Raw genomic sequence first — 19,393 nt, 5'->3', positions numbered from 1 at the left:
TTATTGTGTCATGACTATTTAACGAAAATGTGTTTGAACAATGAATAATTTGAATTTGAATTTGTATTTCATTTTACTTAATAATTTTGCCAAGTTGATTGTTTCATTAATTTGTTTCCTAATGTTCAATTTAATCCCAATAAAACAAAATTCCAGGGCAAATTAAAGGACATTTGGCCGAGTCTGTAATGTACCTAATTTGGGAAGTGTCGAGTTGTCATGTCATACCATTTCCGTTGGAAAACCCCTTGAGAATTTTGTCAACATTAATTGTAAATGTTGAAATTTTTCATTTGTACGAAAGTAAAGGTAGGTTTTATCTTTAGAAGATTTAACTAATATCGTATTTACACATCTATACGAGCACCACGGGCACTAAACACCATTTTATACTATTTCTGTTTGTGAATAGTGTTACTTCTGTGCCGTGTAAAAAGGACTGAAAAAAAGAACTGAAAATATCAATGAAAGTAGACCCCCCGAAAAAAACATAAAAATAATACTCTGTTGGTACCTTTTATGCCATCATGTAGCAACCGCCACTCCTGGTATTATGTAAGGCATTATAGAGATCTTAGGTTTAGGTTGACCCAAATCCTGGTCAGTCTGGGAAATCCCTCAGATGATGACACTGTTTCCCCCTAATTAGGTACCAGACTTCTAGCTCCAGACACTGACCAGACAAGACATGACATTTTGACAGTTCCTGCAATAATACAGATACTGGAGCCCTAGAAGCACCCAAAGTGACTGACAAGTAAGTAATACCAGTTACTTCAGTATTGTCAAAGTGGAAGTAACTAATCTTGTATTAAAACTGAGGCATGTGATATACTTTCACTATAAACAAAAATGGTGACATCCAATTGAAATGAAGCAATATTGCTACAACATTTGATTCAAAGGGAAAAATGTATATAGAATGGGGCCCCTACCTTGTTTGAGTGAGTCCAATGTAGCATGTGATCTAAAATGCTCTGTTACGAGGTGAGGTAAAATTTTCAATTTTCTAGAATGAAATTTGTGATGTGATAAAGGATTCAGTGGGCGGCCAGAACAGAAAACAGCTTTGTACAATGAATCCCAAAAGGGATTTGGAGGAGGTGAAAAAAAGGTCAAAGTAATAACACCCTTCTGGATTTAATTTTCTCACAATTTTAATTCCTGAATTTTATGTGAAATAAGGTGTTTTGAAAATCACCCAGCTGATGCTGATGAGATAACCTAATACGGCAGGGGACTGAAACATTCTGGATACCTTTCTTCATTTAAATTACACCTGTTTACCATTACATATATTCTTGATTTCAAGAGGGTTAGTTTACAAGCGAATCTTTCCTGAGGCCCTCACACACAAACCTGTAACCCCTGAAAAAAAAAAACAAAAACAAACAAACAAAAGCTGATTTGACAGTATCAAAGCACTTTAAGATAATACAATATAGAACATAAGAAACAATTTAAACAGCAACAATTTTCTTTTTTTATGATACTCTATTCAGAAGTCTTAAGGTACTTCTTTATATTGATTTTAAATGTCTTATCAGTGGCATCTGTCTGTGTTTATATGCTTAACTACATTTAAACAATATACGTATATCCACCAGTTTTCAACTTTTTAAGTTTTACAAAATTAGATCAGGTCAACTTGATATGCAAAACAGTGCATCTAAATGTAACTGTATAGTGCACCCTAAGGAGTTAATAATTTAACCATCTTCTGCAGGGCAGGAAGACACTAGTCTATGGTATAAGATTTTATTTTTTCTTAATTTACAAATTCAGGTATTTTATTATGGTACTTAATTTATAATGTAATAAATGTCATATAGTTCAGATATTACTGGTTTTCATTATTAAATTCCTATTGTCTATTTGAACCACAGGTCAAAATGTCAAGGGAAATTGGTACTGTTGATAATGCAACATAGAAAAAATGAATACTTGGGATTACTTACAATGTACATATACATGTACCACATTTTTGACAGGAAATGAATTGTGCATCATTTTCTGTGGATTTTTTTTAATCTCACTAACAACTGGTTGTAGTGAATTTAAACATTACAGATATCTTTGTATTGCTTGTACTTTATGTTATCTTATTCAAGGTGATACATAGAGCAGAATGGCTTAAAGACAATGGCTTCACAATCATCAAGTACTTTTAGCAATATTGCCAATGGTCGTAAGTCCCCAGTGAGTAGTAGCAGTCGTATATCTACTGGATCATCATTTGAAATGATCCCTCCTAGAGTGCATGCAGATATGAGCATTCCTGTTGGAGCTCCCATGTCTTTCAGTGAAATCTCAGCAGAACAGGCTCTTGAGAGAGTGCAGGATCTGATGAAAGAAAACCACAGCCTCAGAGGTACTTGTATCATGTCTCTAAAATAATAAATCTAAAATTAAGAACTCTAAAAATCATACGAGATGATGTATTAAAATTATTGATAATTATTATGTTTGTATAATATCATGATTGTTTGCTGGTGTTTTTGATACCTCTAATAATACAAGGATTTTATTGGATTAAATTGTTATTGTTTTTGTTTTACAATAATTGGTTCTTATGTCACTTTATGATGAAATGTACAGATGTAATTTATTTTCAGAATATCTGAAGGAAAATAATGCTGTTATAAATAATAAATATCAAGAGATAGCTGAATGGAAAGAAAGAATAAAGAAATACCATAAACATAATCAGGAAAAATGTGAGGAGGCAAAAAATCTTATCTTAAGCCTGAGGGCTGAGAGTGAGAACCTGAGGAAACAACTTCAGGAAACCAAAAATAGTGCTTTCCACAGTCTGGTAAGCATAAAATATATTATGCTTCTGTCATTTTTTCTTCAATTTAAATCAGAATAAAGTATTGAAGAAATAAATACTAGTATTATATCACATGTGCATCTGAAGTAGAGTTTTTTGGTCGCTGTTGGATTTGAACTTTCTGTTACAAGTATGGATATACCTGGTATTTGTACAGGTATATTGGGGAAATTTTGATATGAGTAACTTTTATTTCTTTACTTCTGAGATATATCTGCTGGTCTGTAATAACACCATATTGACCATGTAGCTTTTAAATTCAGAACTTGACTTTTTAAACCAGCAACATCCGATCAGCCTTATCGGGGAACATGCGCAATTAAGTTTTGTTAGATAAGGACATATGGGTGGTACTTAAACAAACAGCTGTGTGTAAAATAAAAACAAATGCATGTGTGGTTATCTAGGTAAATATATGCAGATGACTATTAGAGTTAATTATTGTTTGCTACATAAAGAAATAGTTCTTAATCACCTTTTCAATTGAAAAATGAATTATGCCTTTCCAATTTTATTAATCTAGATATGCTTTAACTAGTTTACACCATATTTCTGACCACATGTTATATGCCGTTCTTTTTAGCACTTTTATATCTACTTGTCGCCTTGGATTTTTAGCATCTTGCACAGTTTTTGTTGATGTTGCTTTCCTGTTCATGTGTTCATTCCAATCTAAGATAGCTAGATTAGTCCTTAGTACATAAACTTGCTTGGAAAAGTTTATCATTTTGTCATGATACTGCAATATAGCATTGTTGAAGCTTTCAACATAATAACTGTCCATGCAGTGAATAAAATCTACAGGTGATTTATACACTTGAGTGTTCATTAACGCTCATCCAAGTAACATTTCTGCCTTTGAATCAGACATCTTTTGATGGCTCATACTTCAGTTCTGTTTTGCATGTTGATAATTCACTGCAGTGTTCATGATTATTTTTATAATGTTCTACATTATTCAGTATACTTAATTTAAGGTTTGTAGGATCTTTATTACAATTTTTCATTACCCAGTAAATGTGAGTCTTGATACTGGCACTTTTATCTGCTAACTTGAGATGCCAAGTTTGCCCCTCTTTGTACTTTGGCCCTGTGCAAATTGATTTAATTTCCTTTGCAATGTTTTGTGTTGCATGCCAAGTATCATTTGTAGATTTAGTATCCATTCCATTGCTTGTATTTCTGTCATGACAATGAACACAGATTTTTACTTCATACTCATCATGTAAATTGTTAAAATACTCATATATTCTTTCTGTTCCAATCAGTTCGTGTTTCTGTGCACTTGGACAATCAACTTTAGAAATAGTTTCAACATGTAACACTTTGTGAGTTCTAGAACCAAGACATACAACATCGGTAAACATGGAGTTCTTCCTAGTTCCATGCCTAGCATCAGTAACAATGTCAATGCCGTCTTGAAGTTCTTCATAGGAAGCAACTTCTTCGAGAAGTGCTGTTTTACATGACTCATTTACTAAACCTTCTACCACTGGTGAATATTTTTGAAATATTCCATTTAAGGTAATTTCGCCAATACATCCAATATTTGAGACCTGACAGAATCTTGAATACTGGTTTGGTAAAATACCAGAGACATAAAATCCATGAGCCATCCGAAGGTTACAAAGAAATTTGTCACCAAGGTAGGATGAAGAAGACCAAAGTAGATCATGTTGTTTGTCTTCACATCTAAGTTTACAAACTCCAACATGTCCTTTTATATCAGTTGATTTGACAAGTAAATTGCTCTTGCAGATTTTCCCGTGTTACTCTCTGAATGAGGTTTTCTATAGACTTTTCACCAGTTATAAAAAGCTGTTGTGGGGATGCATCAATATCACAAGCTGGAAACGAACAGTCTAAAAATGGAACATCCTCCTCATCATTTTGGTTCTCAGGATCCAACTTTTGTGTTAGTTTATTTCTCATATAAAAAGAAAATACTTCCAAAAGCATGTCTTTATTTGTTGTTCTATTAGGATTTCCACCACCCATGGCACACTTGATGTCATTGGTTTTAAATATATATGGTCTTTTTCATCAATGGATTCACATGTAAAATTAATTTTTCCATCAATAGGTTTTGGTTTATCTTTTCTGGCAATATTTCTTTTCTTGACACTTTCAAAATTATCTTTTGCGTATTTCCTTTTTTTCTGATCGTTGATTATTTTCATTATTTATATTGATATTCTGAAGAGGTAGTGCTTCCATGATGATACATTTATTTTCATTTATTCAAAATTTCCCTCCAGACTGTGAAATTTACAAATTTCCCACTAAAACATGGGGCCATCAAGGAATTTATAGTAATGCATTTTATTTATATTAATTGATGTATTTTGTCAGGATCATCATTACCTTTTGAAACATTTTATTTTTGACAGGTATATCCTCCCATCTGATTGATTGTTGCCATGTTTTGAGGATTGGGATAATGATTAAAAATCTCTATCCTTCTATAACCTCGTTGTCAAAGGTCATGCATTTTTGTTTCAATAGAGGGAATGATAGGTTTTAATTAAATCACCTAAGAATAAAAAAATAATCTGCCAAGAAAATAATGTTTTACGAACAATAATAAATAAATTTCTAGCATTGACATGTGGTAATCTTTGGTCAACAAGTAATTCATAGTAAAGTTTACAGACACTTTTACCCACAGAATAACCCCAAAATGCCCATAAAGTTGATTCTGACCCACTTCAGTAAATGATGACACAAAAACTTTGTAAAAGTCAGTGAAAATGGAAAATCTACAGAATGCAAGTGTGCTTTCTTTGGCTGTTACTGAAGAACAAAGATTAGCTATACAAGCTTTTTTCAATCACAATAATTGGGATTTAAATGAAGTTAATCAGATGACAAATTGCTGTATCGAAGAACCAGCTGAAAACACCAACAGAAATTAGTCTGAAGAACAAAAAGTTGACCTTCAAACTTTTGAAAGTGGGCCAAACCATCAGGAAGACATTCAGCATGAAGTAGATTGGGATATGTATTTGGAATGTTTTTGTACTCCATGTGTAACTATAAACGGGCAAAGTTGGCTAGGTGAAGGGCAAATGGCTCACATTAGAAATAGTGCTATTAGGAAAACCAAGTACAAACTATTTTGGAGAATGATGCAGAATAGGGGAGCCTGGAGTCATGAGCAGTAGCTCAGAAAAAAATGTTGTCTTCTTAATAGAGATAGAGTAGATGGCTCAGTAGTGGTTGTGAGGAGAGAGTTATGCCTATGTGTGTTTTAAATCTTGTGAGAGAACTTCATCCAAATTCTAAGTCAAAGCCATACATGGGGCACATATGGTATTGAAAATTGCTAAAGTGTTAAATATGAAACTCTGTTATTTAGATCGACTTTTCACTTGCAGTATAGTAGAATAGATTGATTTTTGTGTAACAACTTATTTGCTGACATATTCTATTCTTTGGATATGTGTTAATGGATTTTGATATCAGTATTAATTTGTTGGAATAAGGCAAAAATTACATGTACTGCTAAGGTATGTGAAGCATGCCTGTAACCACTAACTTGCATGTGCATTTGTTTACAAACAAAAACAGCTGATACCAAACTCCTCCCACTAAATTCAAAATCTGTACGAAATTGTGTCCACTTCAGATTTTTCAAATGTAATTTCTCTAGGAATATTGATCAAATAGGATATATGTTTTCACAATTTGTTTATTGTTAAGGTAGAAACATTTGAGACAAAGATTGTCAATAAAATCTGCTTCTAGCTCATGATATTCTGAAATTATATTCTCTGATCTCACCCCTGCCAGTTACAATAAGATTTTTGAAAAGCAAGGGATGCAACCCTTATATACCCAGGCTGCAGCTTTAAGCCTTTTAATGTAAGCCCCCCACCCTCAAAAAAAAAATGTTCTTGCAGTAGGAGATAACTTATCAGTTGTCCTGAGATATATCTGCTGATCTGTAATAACACCATGTTGACCATTTAGCTTTTAAATTCAGAACTTAACCCTGTCTCAGAAGCCTGTTAGAATTCTAGCACGATACAAAAAGTCTGTGTAGTTTCAGCAAGCTCTGGCATAACTTATGAGTTGTGCTGAAGGGATGTTGCCACAGATGAAAGGGAAGTTGACAATTCTGAATGAAAAGTCATCACGTTTGTTGTTAAGTTTTGGCAATAGTTTTCCTTTACCATCTATTTCTAAGTGTAGGTCTAGATATGAGGCTGACTTCACAGTGTCTGTAGTATCCTTTATCTCAAGTTCTTTAGAGTAGATGCGATGTATCAAATCCCCAAAATTAGGATTGTTTAAAGATAATATATCATCTATATACAGGGTTTTAGCTAGGATTTTGAGGGCTTTAGTCACTTTTGCATAGAGCAGGAACGACATATTATGGGCAGCAGAATTTTGTAAATAGTCAGTAGTGTCATAAACTAAAGACATAAACACTCTGTATATATTCATTTTAAGTTTACAGATACAGGCATTACAATAAATACAATAAATGTTACAACAAAATAACTATTATTTTCTATAAGAAAACATGTGTTACTTAATGAAATAAAATAGTTACTATTAGAAAAATAGTAAAATAGAAATTTTTTTTACATTATGACAAAGTGTTGATGCATTCAGTCTAAAAATAGCTACTATTTGACATAAGCTACTATTATGGTATGACCTGACACTCAACTAATAAGAGAAAATCCTCCTGTCCTTTCCCAAACACCACACCTCAAAAGCTCTCTTCAACCTAAAACTCAAATCAGAAGGATAGAGACAGATCTTTAGAAGAGAATTGATTGATGAAACCTTGAGCCTGTTCCTAAAATATAGTACCTACTAAATCCCCTATCGGTCACCAGAAGATAACACAGAAACTAGACAGATAGAAAGGAGGTTGGCCACATTGGCATAGTCATCTGTAGAATGTTGCACTCTGGACGTTTGTAATTATTGTGATTTCGTTTCAAGAAGAAAAAGAGAATCGTATACGGATCAAATTTATACAGGGAAGATATATAAACGTATAGAAAGGTCTGAAAAATTCCCAACGATGTTAGAACTGTCAAATTTGCGATGCAAATTTTTGGTTGTTCCCTCCGCGGAACTCGAACTTGTACTGCTGTGACATCTATGGCAACACTGCCTGGACTAAGTCCAGCACCCTAGACCACTCGGCCAGCTAGGCTATATATATATGTTGCGAGGTTATATATAAGTTATATTTTAAACGTACTTAAAAGCAGAAATATCTCAAATCAACTCCAGGCTTTTTTCGGCGGTCGAAAACGACCGGCTGAAGTTGAGTGAGAACCCTGGGATTGTCTGTTGTGGTCCTAATGATCAAATGATTGATGAATTGTTGTTATTTTATAGGATTATTATTGATGCACATATCAGGGATGCCAGGTTAACAACAATAAAATGTATTTCACACCTGGTTGACCAGGTAGTTACCAAGCTTGGGGTCATAAACTTGTCAGAGCGTAATGCTGGGCGAAATTATGTAACTTTCGATTGACAGTTTTTAACATTTTTATTTAAGAAGACGAAAATTTATCCGAAATATTTTTTGAATGGAATTATTTTTTACACTTTTCAAATTTTAAGTGACGAAAATGATCTTAAACATTTTCATCATTTATAAAATCCTTTCGTAAATGGCGAAAATGACAAGCGCTAGCTAAATCACTGATACATCGGAAACAGAGATTAAAGCATCTAGCTAAACAATATTCTTTCGTTCGGATCAGATCAACTATAAAGTCAGCCTCATAAGAGTGAAGGAATCGGGCAGCAAGTAGAGGAGCACAATTTGTTCCCATTGGAATGCCGACTATTTGTTCCTCTTATGTTTGTTTCAGGTATCAGCCATTCTTAATTAAATGTATATTGAAGATATAGAAAGATGTTGATTCTCATGTAATTATGATTTGAAAAGTGATGCGTAATTTTCTCTTTCCTTTCACATGAATACTCAAGAGTAAACTGCATTTGGATAGTATAACATACATTGTAACTAAAATTTTATTATACTTCAGGTCAAGTTGCAACATATGGAACCATTGGTTGCCCAAAAAAAATTATCTCAGCTATGCTATGGTCCAAATAATCTTTTTGTCATATGACCCTCAGCAGTAAACTATACATTTGCCAAAAGTATTGAGATTTTTTTCATGTTTTGACCAGAATGAGAAAATAAATCAGTTGGAGAAGGAGAAGAAGAGTCTTGAAGATAAATTATTGAACAAGTCAGATACTGATCATACAGATTTTGTAAAGGTATACTAAATACACAGACACTTAATCTATCCAAAACATGTTCAATTGTGGTTGTGTTTTTACTTCTATTCCTTCAAGTGGATAGTGGAAAGAGTTTCAAATATATTGTAGATTAAATAAGAATCACTAAAGGTTTGGAATGTTAAGTTTTAATGAAGTAAATATACAATTCTTTGGATATACAGTATTTAGCTTAGAATAACATACAATTGGAATTGTACCACAAGATGCCATATCGTATAGAAAGTTGTAGTATGGAATTAAGGGATACCATAATAGCCATAGTTATTTAGGAATGAGAGAAGAAAATGGGCCCAGAACAAACATTTTGCTGGTTTTCAAACAATAATTTAAGTAGAAGTTTATGGATCTCTTTGAAATTTTACTTCAAGAATCCATACAACAAAATTCATAGTATCAGATGATTATTTCACAATCGATTCTAATCAGCTTTAATTGCGAGCCTTGAATTTTTCAGGGTCTTTAATACACTATATACTGAATATTACATGTCAAAAACTGCCGGCGGCCCTTGGGGTGATATAGGAGTCTCGGTTGATACAGCATGTGATACAGATTTTGACATGTCATGTTCATTATATCATATATTTAACTATATTTTATGTATGGTTTGTGAAGTGGTGTGATATAGGGTATGCATAACAACATTACCATTCCATATCTATTTCTTGCCATTGCCCCTGGTGTCACTATCAAGTATTGAATACATCAACCATGTGGGACAGGCAACACATTGCTCTATTGTAACAGCTTATTTTCTATTTCATAAAAAAATTAAGATATTTCAAATATTTAAGTTCTTTGACAACTTTCATTCTGATATTAGAAGCAATTCTTTTTAGGTTGATGACACTAGTTTAATAAAGCAACAGCTGTCTTCAAAAGTAGTGGAATTAGAAGGGAAAGTTCATGAATACAGAGAAAATAGTGAACAGTTATCAAAAGACTTGCATAATTTACAGCAAGTGAAGGAAAGTGTACAATCAGAAAATGATGAACTGACAAAACAAAATATTGAATTAAGTCAGAAGTTACAGAATGTGTTGTCTGATTGTAAAGCTGCTAAGGCAGAAAATAGACAACTTAAACAACAGATTTCTCAGTCTGATAGCAGTATAGGATACAGTTTTGTTGGAGGTAAAAATTTGGTTGTATTGTTATAAGAAACGATGTAGAGTAAGACCATTATGTTCTCAAACTTCTGATTTAAAATGAAAATTAGCCAAATGTTTGCTGCTAGATTGTAATTCTTTGTTACCCATTTAGTGGTCTAAAAAAATATGAAAATACAACGTTTCAGTTAAACACATTGGTTTTCATAAGATTCATTCACTATATTGGCAAACAAAAGTAAGAGGAATTGTGAGAGCATGGAAAGTTGTGAACTAAAAAGTAAATGATTTTTGAAAAACTTGATACTTATCTTACGATTTAATAATATGTTAATGATGACAACTCCAACTCATTATACCCCAGCTCTAAAGGAGATGCTGTTTTACCCTGATAGCCCTGTTTCCATTTGCCTATAACAATTTTTCCCATTTCCGTTTCTCAGCAATTACTCATTGCAGCGGTTTGAAATTTTAACACATTCTTCTTGTAGTTATATCAGATGGTGGGAATCATTTTTGGAAAACTTCCTGTTTACAGGGTACTTTGTTTATTCTCCATTCATTGTGATTTAAAGCAGTGGTATCACGAGTTAGCAATTGATCACAGATTTTTTGTTTATTCAGTAGGTAATGAGACAAACCAATTACAGAAGTCTGGTGAAGACTCCAGAGACAATAAACAGATCAACCAATTGCAGGAAATGGTATTTATTTTAAATTATATTACCTGATGGTTTTTTTTAAATTTTATACTTTAAAAAGAAACTTAAGATGACCTGTATTGCATGGCTTCTGTTCTTTATCTTCTTGATATCATATTATGATTGATATTAAAACTACAATTGTATATTACACACTGATTAAAGGTATATCACTCATAAATAGATAAACAGAGAACACAAGATTTTGAACAATTACTTTCAGAAGTCATCAAATTAATAATGATTGTAACATGTAAAAACTGACAGTAATCATTCATTACTATGAGTTTTGAAATTCTCACTGACGGGATTCTTCTCATTTTACAAATGCAGACAACTGTTAGCTTTTTTAAAAGTATCTGTTATAACTTGACCCCTGGGAAAGAAGGTTTATGAGGTTTAAAGGAGCTACTTTGTCTGTCCAACTGTCCACATATCTTGTATGTGTTGTTCTCATAAATTGCTCAGTGGATTTGATGAAATTTTGTATGAAGGTTAGGCATGTGCTAAATTTGTCTTATGACTGCATGGGAAAATTACACAACTTAAGGGTTATATTTATGTAAACTCCTTTCAATTTTTATTTGAATTAAGTAAGAAATAGGAAGTTTAATTAAGCACCATATGTAGATGTGAATGAAGGGATATCAAAAAGTAGTCTAAATAAAGCTGAGAATATGTTTTTTTTAAATCATAATTGCCATTAATTAACCAATGGGTTTGAACAGAACATGTGCTAGTAATTGATCTTAGTGCTGTCAGTTAACATAAAATTGAAAAGTGATGATTATCAATTATTCAATCTAATGTTGTGATTTTGAAGCATTAATATATTATATAATTATTTTGAAATCTTTCGATTTCTTAGCTTTGCAAAAATAAGCATCTTAAAGATATGACTCGTATTTATCCTGGGAATTGTCAATGGAGTTTTTAACGTGTACAATAGTGGAATGTAAACTTCTAAAGCACAACTCTTCCTTATTGGCACTTCTGGTTTCGATGAAATTTTATAGAAAGGTTTGGCACCCTATATATAAGATAATTATGTTTGATCAGTGTGAGCGGAGATTAAGGGTTAAACATGATTTAAGTGCTTGTTCTCTGTATTTCTAGTTTTGATTGGCTTCAGTGTCCTGTACATTGGTAAAATGTAACCAAAATTTAGAAGTTGAGACAGACAGGTTTAGATGCAATGACACAACAATCATGTAAGTTTGTATCCTGATTTTTTTTAGGTTCAGAAGTTACAGTTAGAAATCCATGAGAAGAATAAAACATTAGAAGACTACCGAACGCGTCAGGAAAGGGAATTTACTCAACTGACACAGAAACATCAGATGGAATTGATGGAGAAACTACAAAATGCTAAAGAAGAACAGGTATGGGTTATTGTATCAACTGGTTCCTTTATACACAAAGCAAAATTGTATGTTTTAAGGTTGAGGTAGATGGTATCATAAGTAGAATGAGAAGTGTAAGTGTTGAGAGTTTCTGTCAAGATTTTCATCTCGACTTCCTTTATCTACAACATTTGGTAAGATCTTATAAATTGAATGTACATTTTACATCCCAAGCCCTGCAAATCATCCTGTCAGTCTGTCTAGTGACCTTTTCTCATTCCAGTTTCTTGTACATGTGAGTGCAACTTCTCCCAAACCAGTTAATGGAATTTCATGGAATTTTATTGGAAGGTTTGGCATTATATTTAGATGTGAATGAAATTATAAATGTGCCAGTGCAAGGGGAGATAATCCAACTTAAAAGGGTTAAAAACCACTTGAAAAAGTTGAGGGGTTTTCTGTTAGTATTTTAAAGCTTGCATAGAGTATTTTTATATTTTATACATGTAATACCTGTAATACTCATCCAGATCAAAATTTTAGGGTATTCAGGAAACGCACTGTCTGTCTGTCTGTCCATATACTTTGTAAGCACTATTCCACCTTGACTGCTCAATGAATATTGTTGATTGAGTAGTCTTGATGAAATTCATTTATATCTTATACCTTCAAAAGGATACATGTATGATTCAAATAAAGATTAGACCTCCATAAACTATATCCTTTATAGATTTTGATGAAACTTGGTAGGAAGGTTAAGCATCATTTATATACATGGATGAAGATGATCTGCAAAGGGAGATAATCCAATTTTAGTGCATCCCTTCCTACATAGATTTTTTTAATTTGGTGATTTTATTACAGAATTTATGTTTTTAATAGAAAATTAACCTTTTGGGGGAATTTGGATATGTGGATTGTTTTACTTAGACAGCATGTTTTTTTTTTATTTCAGTCATCGGATATTAGAAGTCTACAAGCTCAGGTTTTATCTCTAATCAATGAAGTGACAGAATCACAGAATAAATGTGAAGCAGCCACCAATACAATAGAACAGAGGAATGCTAGGTATAGTTCATCACTATATAAAGTTTTGACTGAATGAATTGTACACTTCCTTCATTTTTTTTATAGATTTGTTTATCTTCACCAAACTTTTCAATTTAAAATGATAGGCATATCCTTTATTTGACTGTAAAACTCCTGTCAAATTTAGTCAATGAACAACTATTGATGTTTTTTTATTTCAGAATATCAGAACTTGAAATGACAATGAAGAGAAAACAAGATGAGGTGAAGGCAGCATTGGGTAACTATGAAGGTGTATTATCTGGAGAACGCAGAGATCACCAGGCCACCAAGTATGTCATATTTAAGTTAACTTTAAACCACAGTATTTAATATCTGTCATTTTTTCTTTGAATTTTGTTTCAGATTCTAAATTGTCTGTGTATATTTTTTGTGGTACTCTATTTTAAATTCAATTACCAGTAGTTTTTATTATGTGATGGAAAAGAAAGTTAAATGTTCATATTGTTTTTTTTTTATTTTGTCTTAATATTTAGCCTTCCCTGCATTAATGAAAATGTCTTAACTATAACCTGTTGACATTGAAGTAATAACATTCACAGTTTCACTCACGTGGAATCAATATTCAATTTTTTATTCTAGTAAGTTTGTGGATTAGATTATACAGTACTTTTATTTTGTTCATTTATTCATTTGACCTTCATGTCACAGATTTAAGATTGCATTAAAAAAAAAACGATGTCATCTCAGGAATCTTGAAGATTTTGTTCACTGTTTGGTTTTAGATAAAAAAAAAAAAGAGAAAATCTTCATGAAACATGGTGTGTGCATATATTAAAAATTGAAAATTTTCAATAATTTCTTCTGTTTTATAAGTGCATATTGATGAATTGGGACCAACAGTGGAAAACAGAATGATTAACTTAATGGTTATATCATAATATAATATTTTAACAGGAAACAAATGTCAGAGCTTAGGACATCATTTAATCAAATGGTAGCAGATTATAAAGATTTACTGAATGATTATGAAAATTACAAGAAAAAGGTATAGTTGCCTTACTTCAAATAATGTAATCCCAGAAAGACTTTCTCATATTATTAGTTGAGTTGGGGTTATGTTAGAAGCAGCTGGTCCGTCTCTCAGTATGTCCTAATTTTGTTACAATTATCTTAGCTCCTGATGGATGAATTGAAATTTGGTGTGTGGCTTCATGTGAATGGGGTATTTCTTGTAAGTAATCTTGGGTGATGTCTGATATCATATTTTTTTGGGACTTTGCTATTTTTCAATAAATGGAATGATAGAGAACATTTTGTCACAAAAATCTCAACTCCCAATAAATAGGTTGACGTCAAATTTGTTGTGTTGTATTACATAGATTGGGCATACATTGTAAACGATTCTGATTGCCCTTCAATGTCAGTTCTTCTCCAACTATGTGTGTAACTTCATGTTTGTCTCAATGCTGGTAATCGGTATTGTTAACATACATGTATTATTGCATTTAACATAATGTACTGGGAATAGGGTGCTGTTTTGTTTACAATACATGAAAAAAATGTATGAGTCCTAAATGTGTAGGAAATTTGTATTGGACAAGTTGTTTATGCAGCAAGGCCGAAATAGTTTTTTAGTACTATATGTATTGAATTGACAGTCACTGATTAATTAATGAATCTGTACAATAATGTTGTTTGTTTCTTATCCAATGTGAACGTTTTGTAATGTGAACATTTTGTAATGCCTCTAGATTTTAATTCTTAAATTAAATTTAATATTTTTATTAATATGTCAATTCTTCAGTTTCAGCAGTCTGGTATGAGTGAACCTGAAAAGCAGAAATTACTGAACAAAATAGGATCTCTGACAGCACAGGTGCTTGCTGCTGAGGAGGCTGTCAAGTATAGAGATGAGGAAGTTAAAGAGGTGAAAGAGGCTATGAAATATCGTGAAACAGAGGTCCGGAAACTTAAAGATGAGAATAGGAAGTTACAGGAGGAGGTTAACAGCACTGTACCAGTTTTAAAGGCACAGGTAGGTAGAGTTTATTTATACTGCATAAATTTCCTATTTCTATTTTTTTGTCTAATCACCTTGTTTTGGAAAATGTTAAAATTTAGGAATTTATCTTTGTCTATACTAGAAATTAGTCAATTTGATTATTCAGTTAATTCATCATTTATTGTGTGCTGTAAACATATTATATTTCATAGTTGCTAATTTTCACGGATTCTGTCTAGGTCATTGTTTTTTTTATTTTTAGTTTTATGAATCGGCCAACCCTAATTTTTAGCAATTTGGAAAAAAAATAAAATGACTTTCGTTTTGTTTTTTTTAAAACATTTTCTAACCGATTCAGTGCTTTGCTGTTTCAAAAAAAAAAGCTTAAAGGTTATTGGCTATATCTTTAATAGTCATAATCTTTATTGCGCTTGAAAGACATAGCAATTTTTACGGTAAAAACCATGAAGCGAGGAGATTTGGACAGCGAGCACAAGAAAGATGCATTCATGGTTCTGCATCGTTGTGTTTGATCCTGGTCTTAAAATAAATTTATAAAGGCCCAAATTGATTCTACGATAGGCCAGGCTATATCTGACGAATTAGATCCGGATCTATTAATAGAACAAATATATGGAAATAGTGCTTACATTCATGGACAGGGCCACAGTATAATTCGTTCCTCCGCAGAGGTGGCAACTAATTTGCCTTTGGGAGTGATGAGTGAAATGGGGTATAAATACCTATACATTTATTGTTTGAAAAATAATAAAAAGAATGTTCAACTCTATTTCTGTTTAATATGTAGGAAAAAGTGGAAAAAAAGAAGGTCCTAGAAACTTGCGGGCAGAATATCAACACATTATTTTAAAATGGTCGAAACAATGTCAGACAGAAAGAAAACAACACAATTTCAAATGCACAAACACAAATTCAACCTATTTTGTCCTAAAACCATATTAAATGCATTCTGAAAAGTATTATCTTTAACAAAGTCAAAAAAAAAAAAATTCTAAAATGTCTCTCTTTTTTATTTTTTCCGTCCTCCTACTCATGACTTTGGTGAAATAATTTCGTAAAACTAAGAATTGAAAAACAATGGCCCTAGTGAACATATTCACAGGTATCAATTTTTCGCAGTTTTGCAAAATGCTTAGTGTTATGTGGTGATACAAATTAATTTTGCTGGTACTTTTATTTTTGTGCTTTTCTTTCAACTGTGAAAATTAGTATGTTTAAAAAGCAATGATAAATAACAGTTTGTATCACTGTTGATTTACAGGGGGAAATCTGGCAAGCTGATTTCCATGCAGAGAGAGAAGCTCGTGAGAAAATGCATAATGAAAAAGAAGGTCTTGTAGAGGAGATGAACCAACTCCAGATTCAAAATCAGCAATTATTAGATGAGCTTGAAGCTCTTTCAAAAGGACAATTTTTAGAAATACAAAAACGACATGCCCAACCACAGCATTATTATGCTAATCAATTAAAAAGTCGTTTATATGTAGCTGGACCTAATCAACCACTTGTTTATCCATCACAACAGAATCCATCCCCTGAAAGAGGGGGAGATAAACCCATCCAGTACCCACCCCAGACACTACTGGCCAGGAGACCAGAGGTAAATCATCTCTTCTCTTTAATGGTATCCATGTTTGTTCAAGTCATGAGAACACATACTAATAAGTTTATTTTTAATATTTCTACAATTATTGAATGAATTCATTATTGAAATTATTTTTTGAATTTTGTATACATTAAATTATACAAAATATGTTTACTAAACATGTCTTCATTTGACATAAAAGAACTTAAACAAATTAAGAATAAATCCCATTAATACTATCTAAGCCATGGTATGAATCTTCAATGTTCATAAGTTTTGTATTTATTTTGCAGGAAAATGCCAGTCAAGCTGCAGGCCAGCAGGCTGAAGAGGATATATTGAACTGTCCCAAGTGTAATCAAGTGTGCCCTGATCTGGATTCATTACAAATACATGTATTAGATTGTATTGAAAACTAGACAGAATCAAGCATTCCTCTTTGATTTGATAATGGTTGTTTAAGAACATTGACATGATCAGTATATGTATGCATTGATCACTGGTGTAAAACTTACGAAACATAAATAGCTTTGCACTTCCACGAATTACTCTTTTATTTGCTGTAATTGTGTCAATTCCACTTAGGTTCACTTTCCTACATTCTGTCAAAAAAAACAACTTATTAATAGGTGTTGCTTTTGAAAAAGATACATGTATTTTATTTCTTTAGTAGAAAAATTATCTGCTGGTTCTATCATTATACTTAGTGGTTTGTAGTAAATTTTTAGGCCACAAAAAAATTCTCTTTTTACAGACAAATGACACATTAATATTTGCAATTTTTGAAATGCAATGGAATGGTGGATATTGAAAGATATTGTCTGTTTTATGACACACCTCTATCTGTTCCTTGAAAAAGTGATTTTTTTGCAATATGTTTGACAGAATTTTTAGTTTTTATGTGTAATATTTTAAGCAATATAACCTTGATTTCTAAAATATTCGTTATAAAAAAACATATACTTCATTGCATTTATCATTGTTATCTCTTTTTCCTGATGGCCCCTTCTTTTTTTTTGTCTTAAGATGTACAAGGACTGTTTGCTCATATAGGTTTTGATTTGTTAATTAAATTCAACCACAATGTAATATAAAAATCCAGTATTTTTTATATTGATATTACTGAGGATAGTTCCCTTTTTTCACTCAGTTAAAAGTCTTATATTGATATAGGGATTTTCAAATGCAAAACTGCAAACTTGAACTATTTTTTTTAGTTTTAAATTTTTTATGCACAATTTTATCATGAAATATTTATGACAGGAGGAAACAAAATTTTGTCTTTTAAATAATTTGTCGATAAGTTATTATGTGAATACTGTGTTTATATAAACCAAGAGACACAAAACATGTAAATTCTTCCACCTTACTGTTGCTATACTGCATGGTCTTATCTGATTGGTACACATATTTTGTAAATTGGGCCTTAGATTCCTTCATTTTTCTTTCAACTCTTCTAAAATTCTTTTTGAGAAAAAGAGATTTTCAGATTCAAATTGCATATTTGAATGTTTATCACCAGATATTTATGACACCTTGTTCAATATCTTGTTCCACTTTTTTTAATAAAGGCTGAAGCTGTTTGTTGTCTTATTGTAGAAGTTATTGCTTTTTTTTTTTTTTTTTTTTTACAATTTTGGACTACAACTAAGAAATGAAACTGTATACATGTATTATGTGTACATGTATAATCTTATTCAGTGAGGGCTAAAGTTTCATGACAACTCCATTAAAGAGTTTTTGTCTCTTTTTCTGTATTGATGAATTTCACACTTTCTGCTTACACTTTGGATATTAATTTGTATGGAGAGAAACTGTAAACAAGTAAATTGTGCCAAATCATAGGGTTAAACTATATATATTCAGTCATTTGACAGTTGTTGCTGTTTTATATCATTTTTCACAATGTTCACACTGGAGGAGAAATTATAAGCAGCCAAATGCATTATAGTTGCTGTGGTTTTTATTTTGATATAAATCAAACATTTAAAAAAAATGATGAGTGAATACCAACATATCGAGTCAGGGTAAAGCCATTTTTTCTGTTTTAAATTTCAACTTTGATTTATCAGTGACAAAGATTTAGGCTATGTAAATGTCGATTAGTTTTTCAATTACCAGTATATAGATTTATGACAAATAATTACTCAGTTATGTTTTAGAAGGTAATGAGGGGACACATTTTTTTCAGCTTGCTTCTATGGTAAATGTTTATTATTGTATAATTGATATGACTTTTTCTTTTGCCAATCAGATGTACTGTTATCTTGCTTAAAGAACTAGTATTAATTATACTGTTCATTGAACATATGTTTTGTCTGACCTTTTATCTGTATTCAAGAAAAGCACTTTGTTGTGTTAAGTTTTATTTGAAATCCTTGATTTATGGTAATAAATTATGTTTCAGTACACATACTTTCTTTTTTAATGACTTTTAAGTAAGGCACAGTGGTTTCAGTTCATTACATGT

The 19,393-nt window shown here is 31.8% G+C and overlaps 1 protein-coding gene across 4 annotated transcripts; it reads left to right on the top strand.

Annotated features, from left to right (window-relative positions):
* Nucleotides 1-207: 207 nt before the first annotated feature.
* LOC148627065 (optineurin-like) lies at nt 208-19,334 on the top strand. Of its 4 annotated transcripts, none has more exons than XM_088566743.1 (13): nt 208-309; nt 2,112-2,371; nt 2,616-2,815; nt 9,014-9,106; nt 9,970-10,264; nt 10,867-10,943; nt 12,179-12,322; nt 13,239-13,351; nt 13,534-13,644; nt 14,270-14,360; nt 15,120-15,350; nt 16,600-16,938; nt 17,217-19,334. In XM_088566743.1, the coding sequence occupies exons 2-13, from the start codon at nt 2,143-2,145 to the stop codon at nt 17,340-17,342; spliced, it is 2,049 nt and encodes a 682-aa protein (XP_088422869.1). In that variant the 5' UTR covers nt 208-309; nt 2,112-2,142; the 3' UTR covers nt 17,343-19,334. The 4 variants fall into 4 exon arrangements, with proteins under 4 accessions (XP_088422869.1, XP_088422877.1, XP_088422853.1 ...); XM_088566751.1 differs by having other exon boundaries at nt 10,864-10,943; nt 15,126-15,350; XM_088566727.1 differs by having other exon boundaries at nt 10,864-10,943.
* Nucleotides 19,335-19,393: the final 59 nt, after the last annotated feature.

Source organism: Perna viridis, chromosome 1 (assembly GCF_037379345.1).
Source record: "Perna viridis isolate PV_CMFRI_1.1 ecotype Kerala chromosome 1, ASM3737934v1, whole genome shotgun sequence".
NCBI classification, from domain to species: domain Eukaryota; kingdom Metazoa; phylum Mollusca; class Bivalvia; order Mytilida; family Mytilidae; genus Perna; species Perna viridis.
This window is presented reverse-complemented; position numbering and strand designations above follow the sequence as displayed.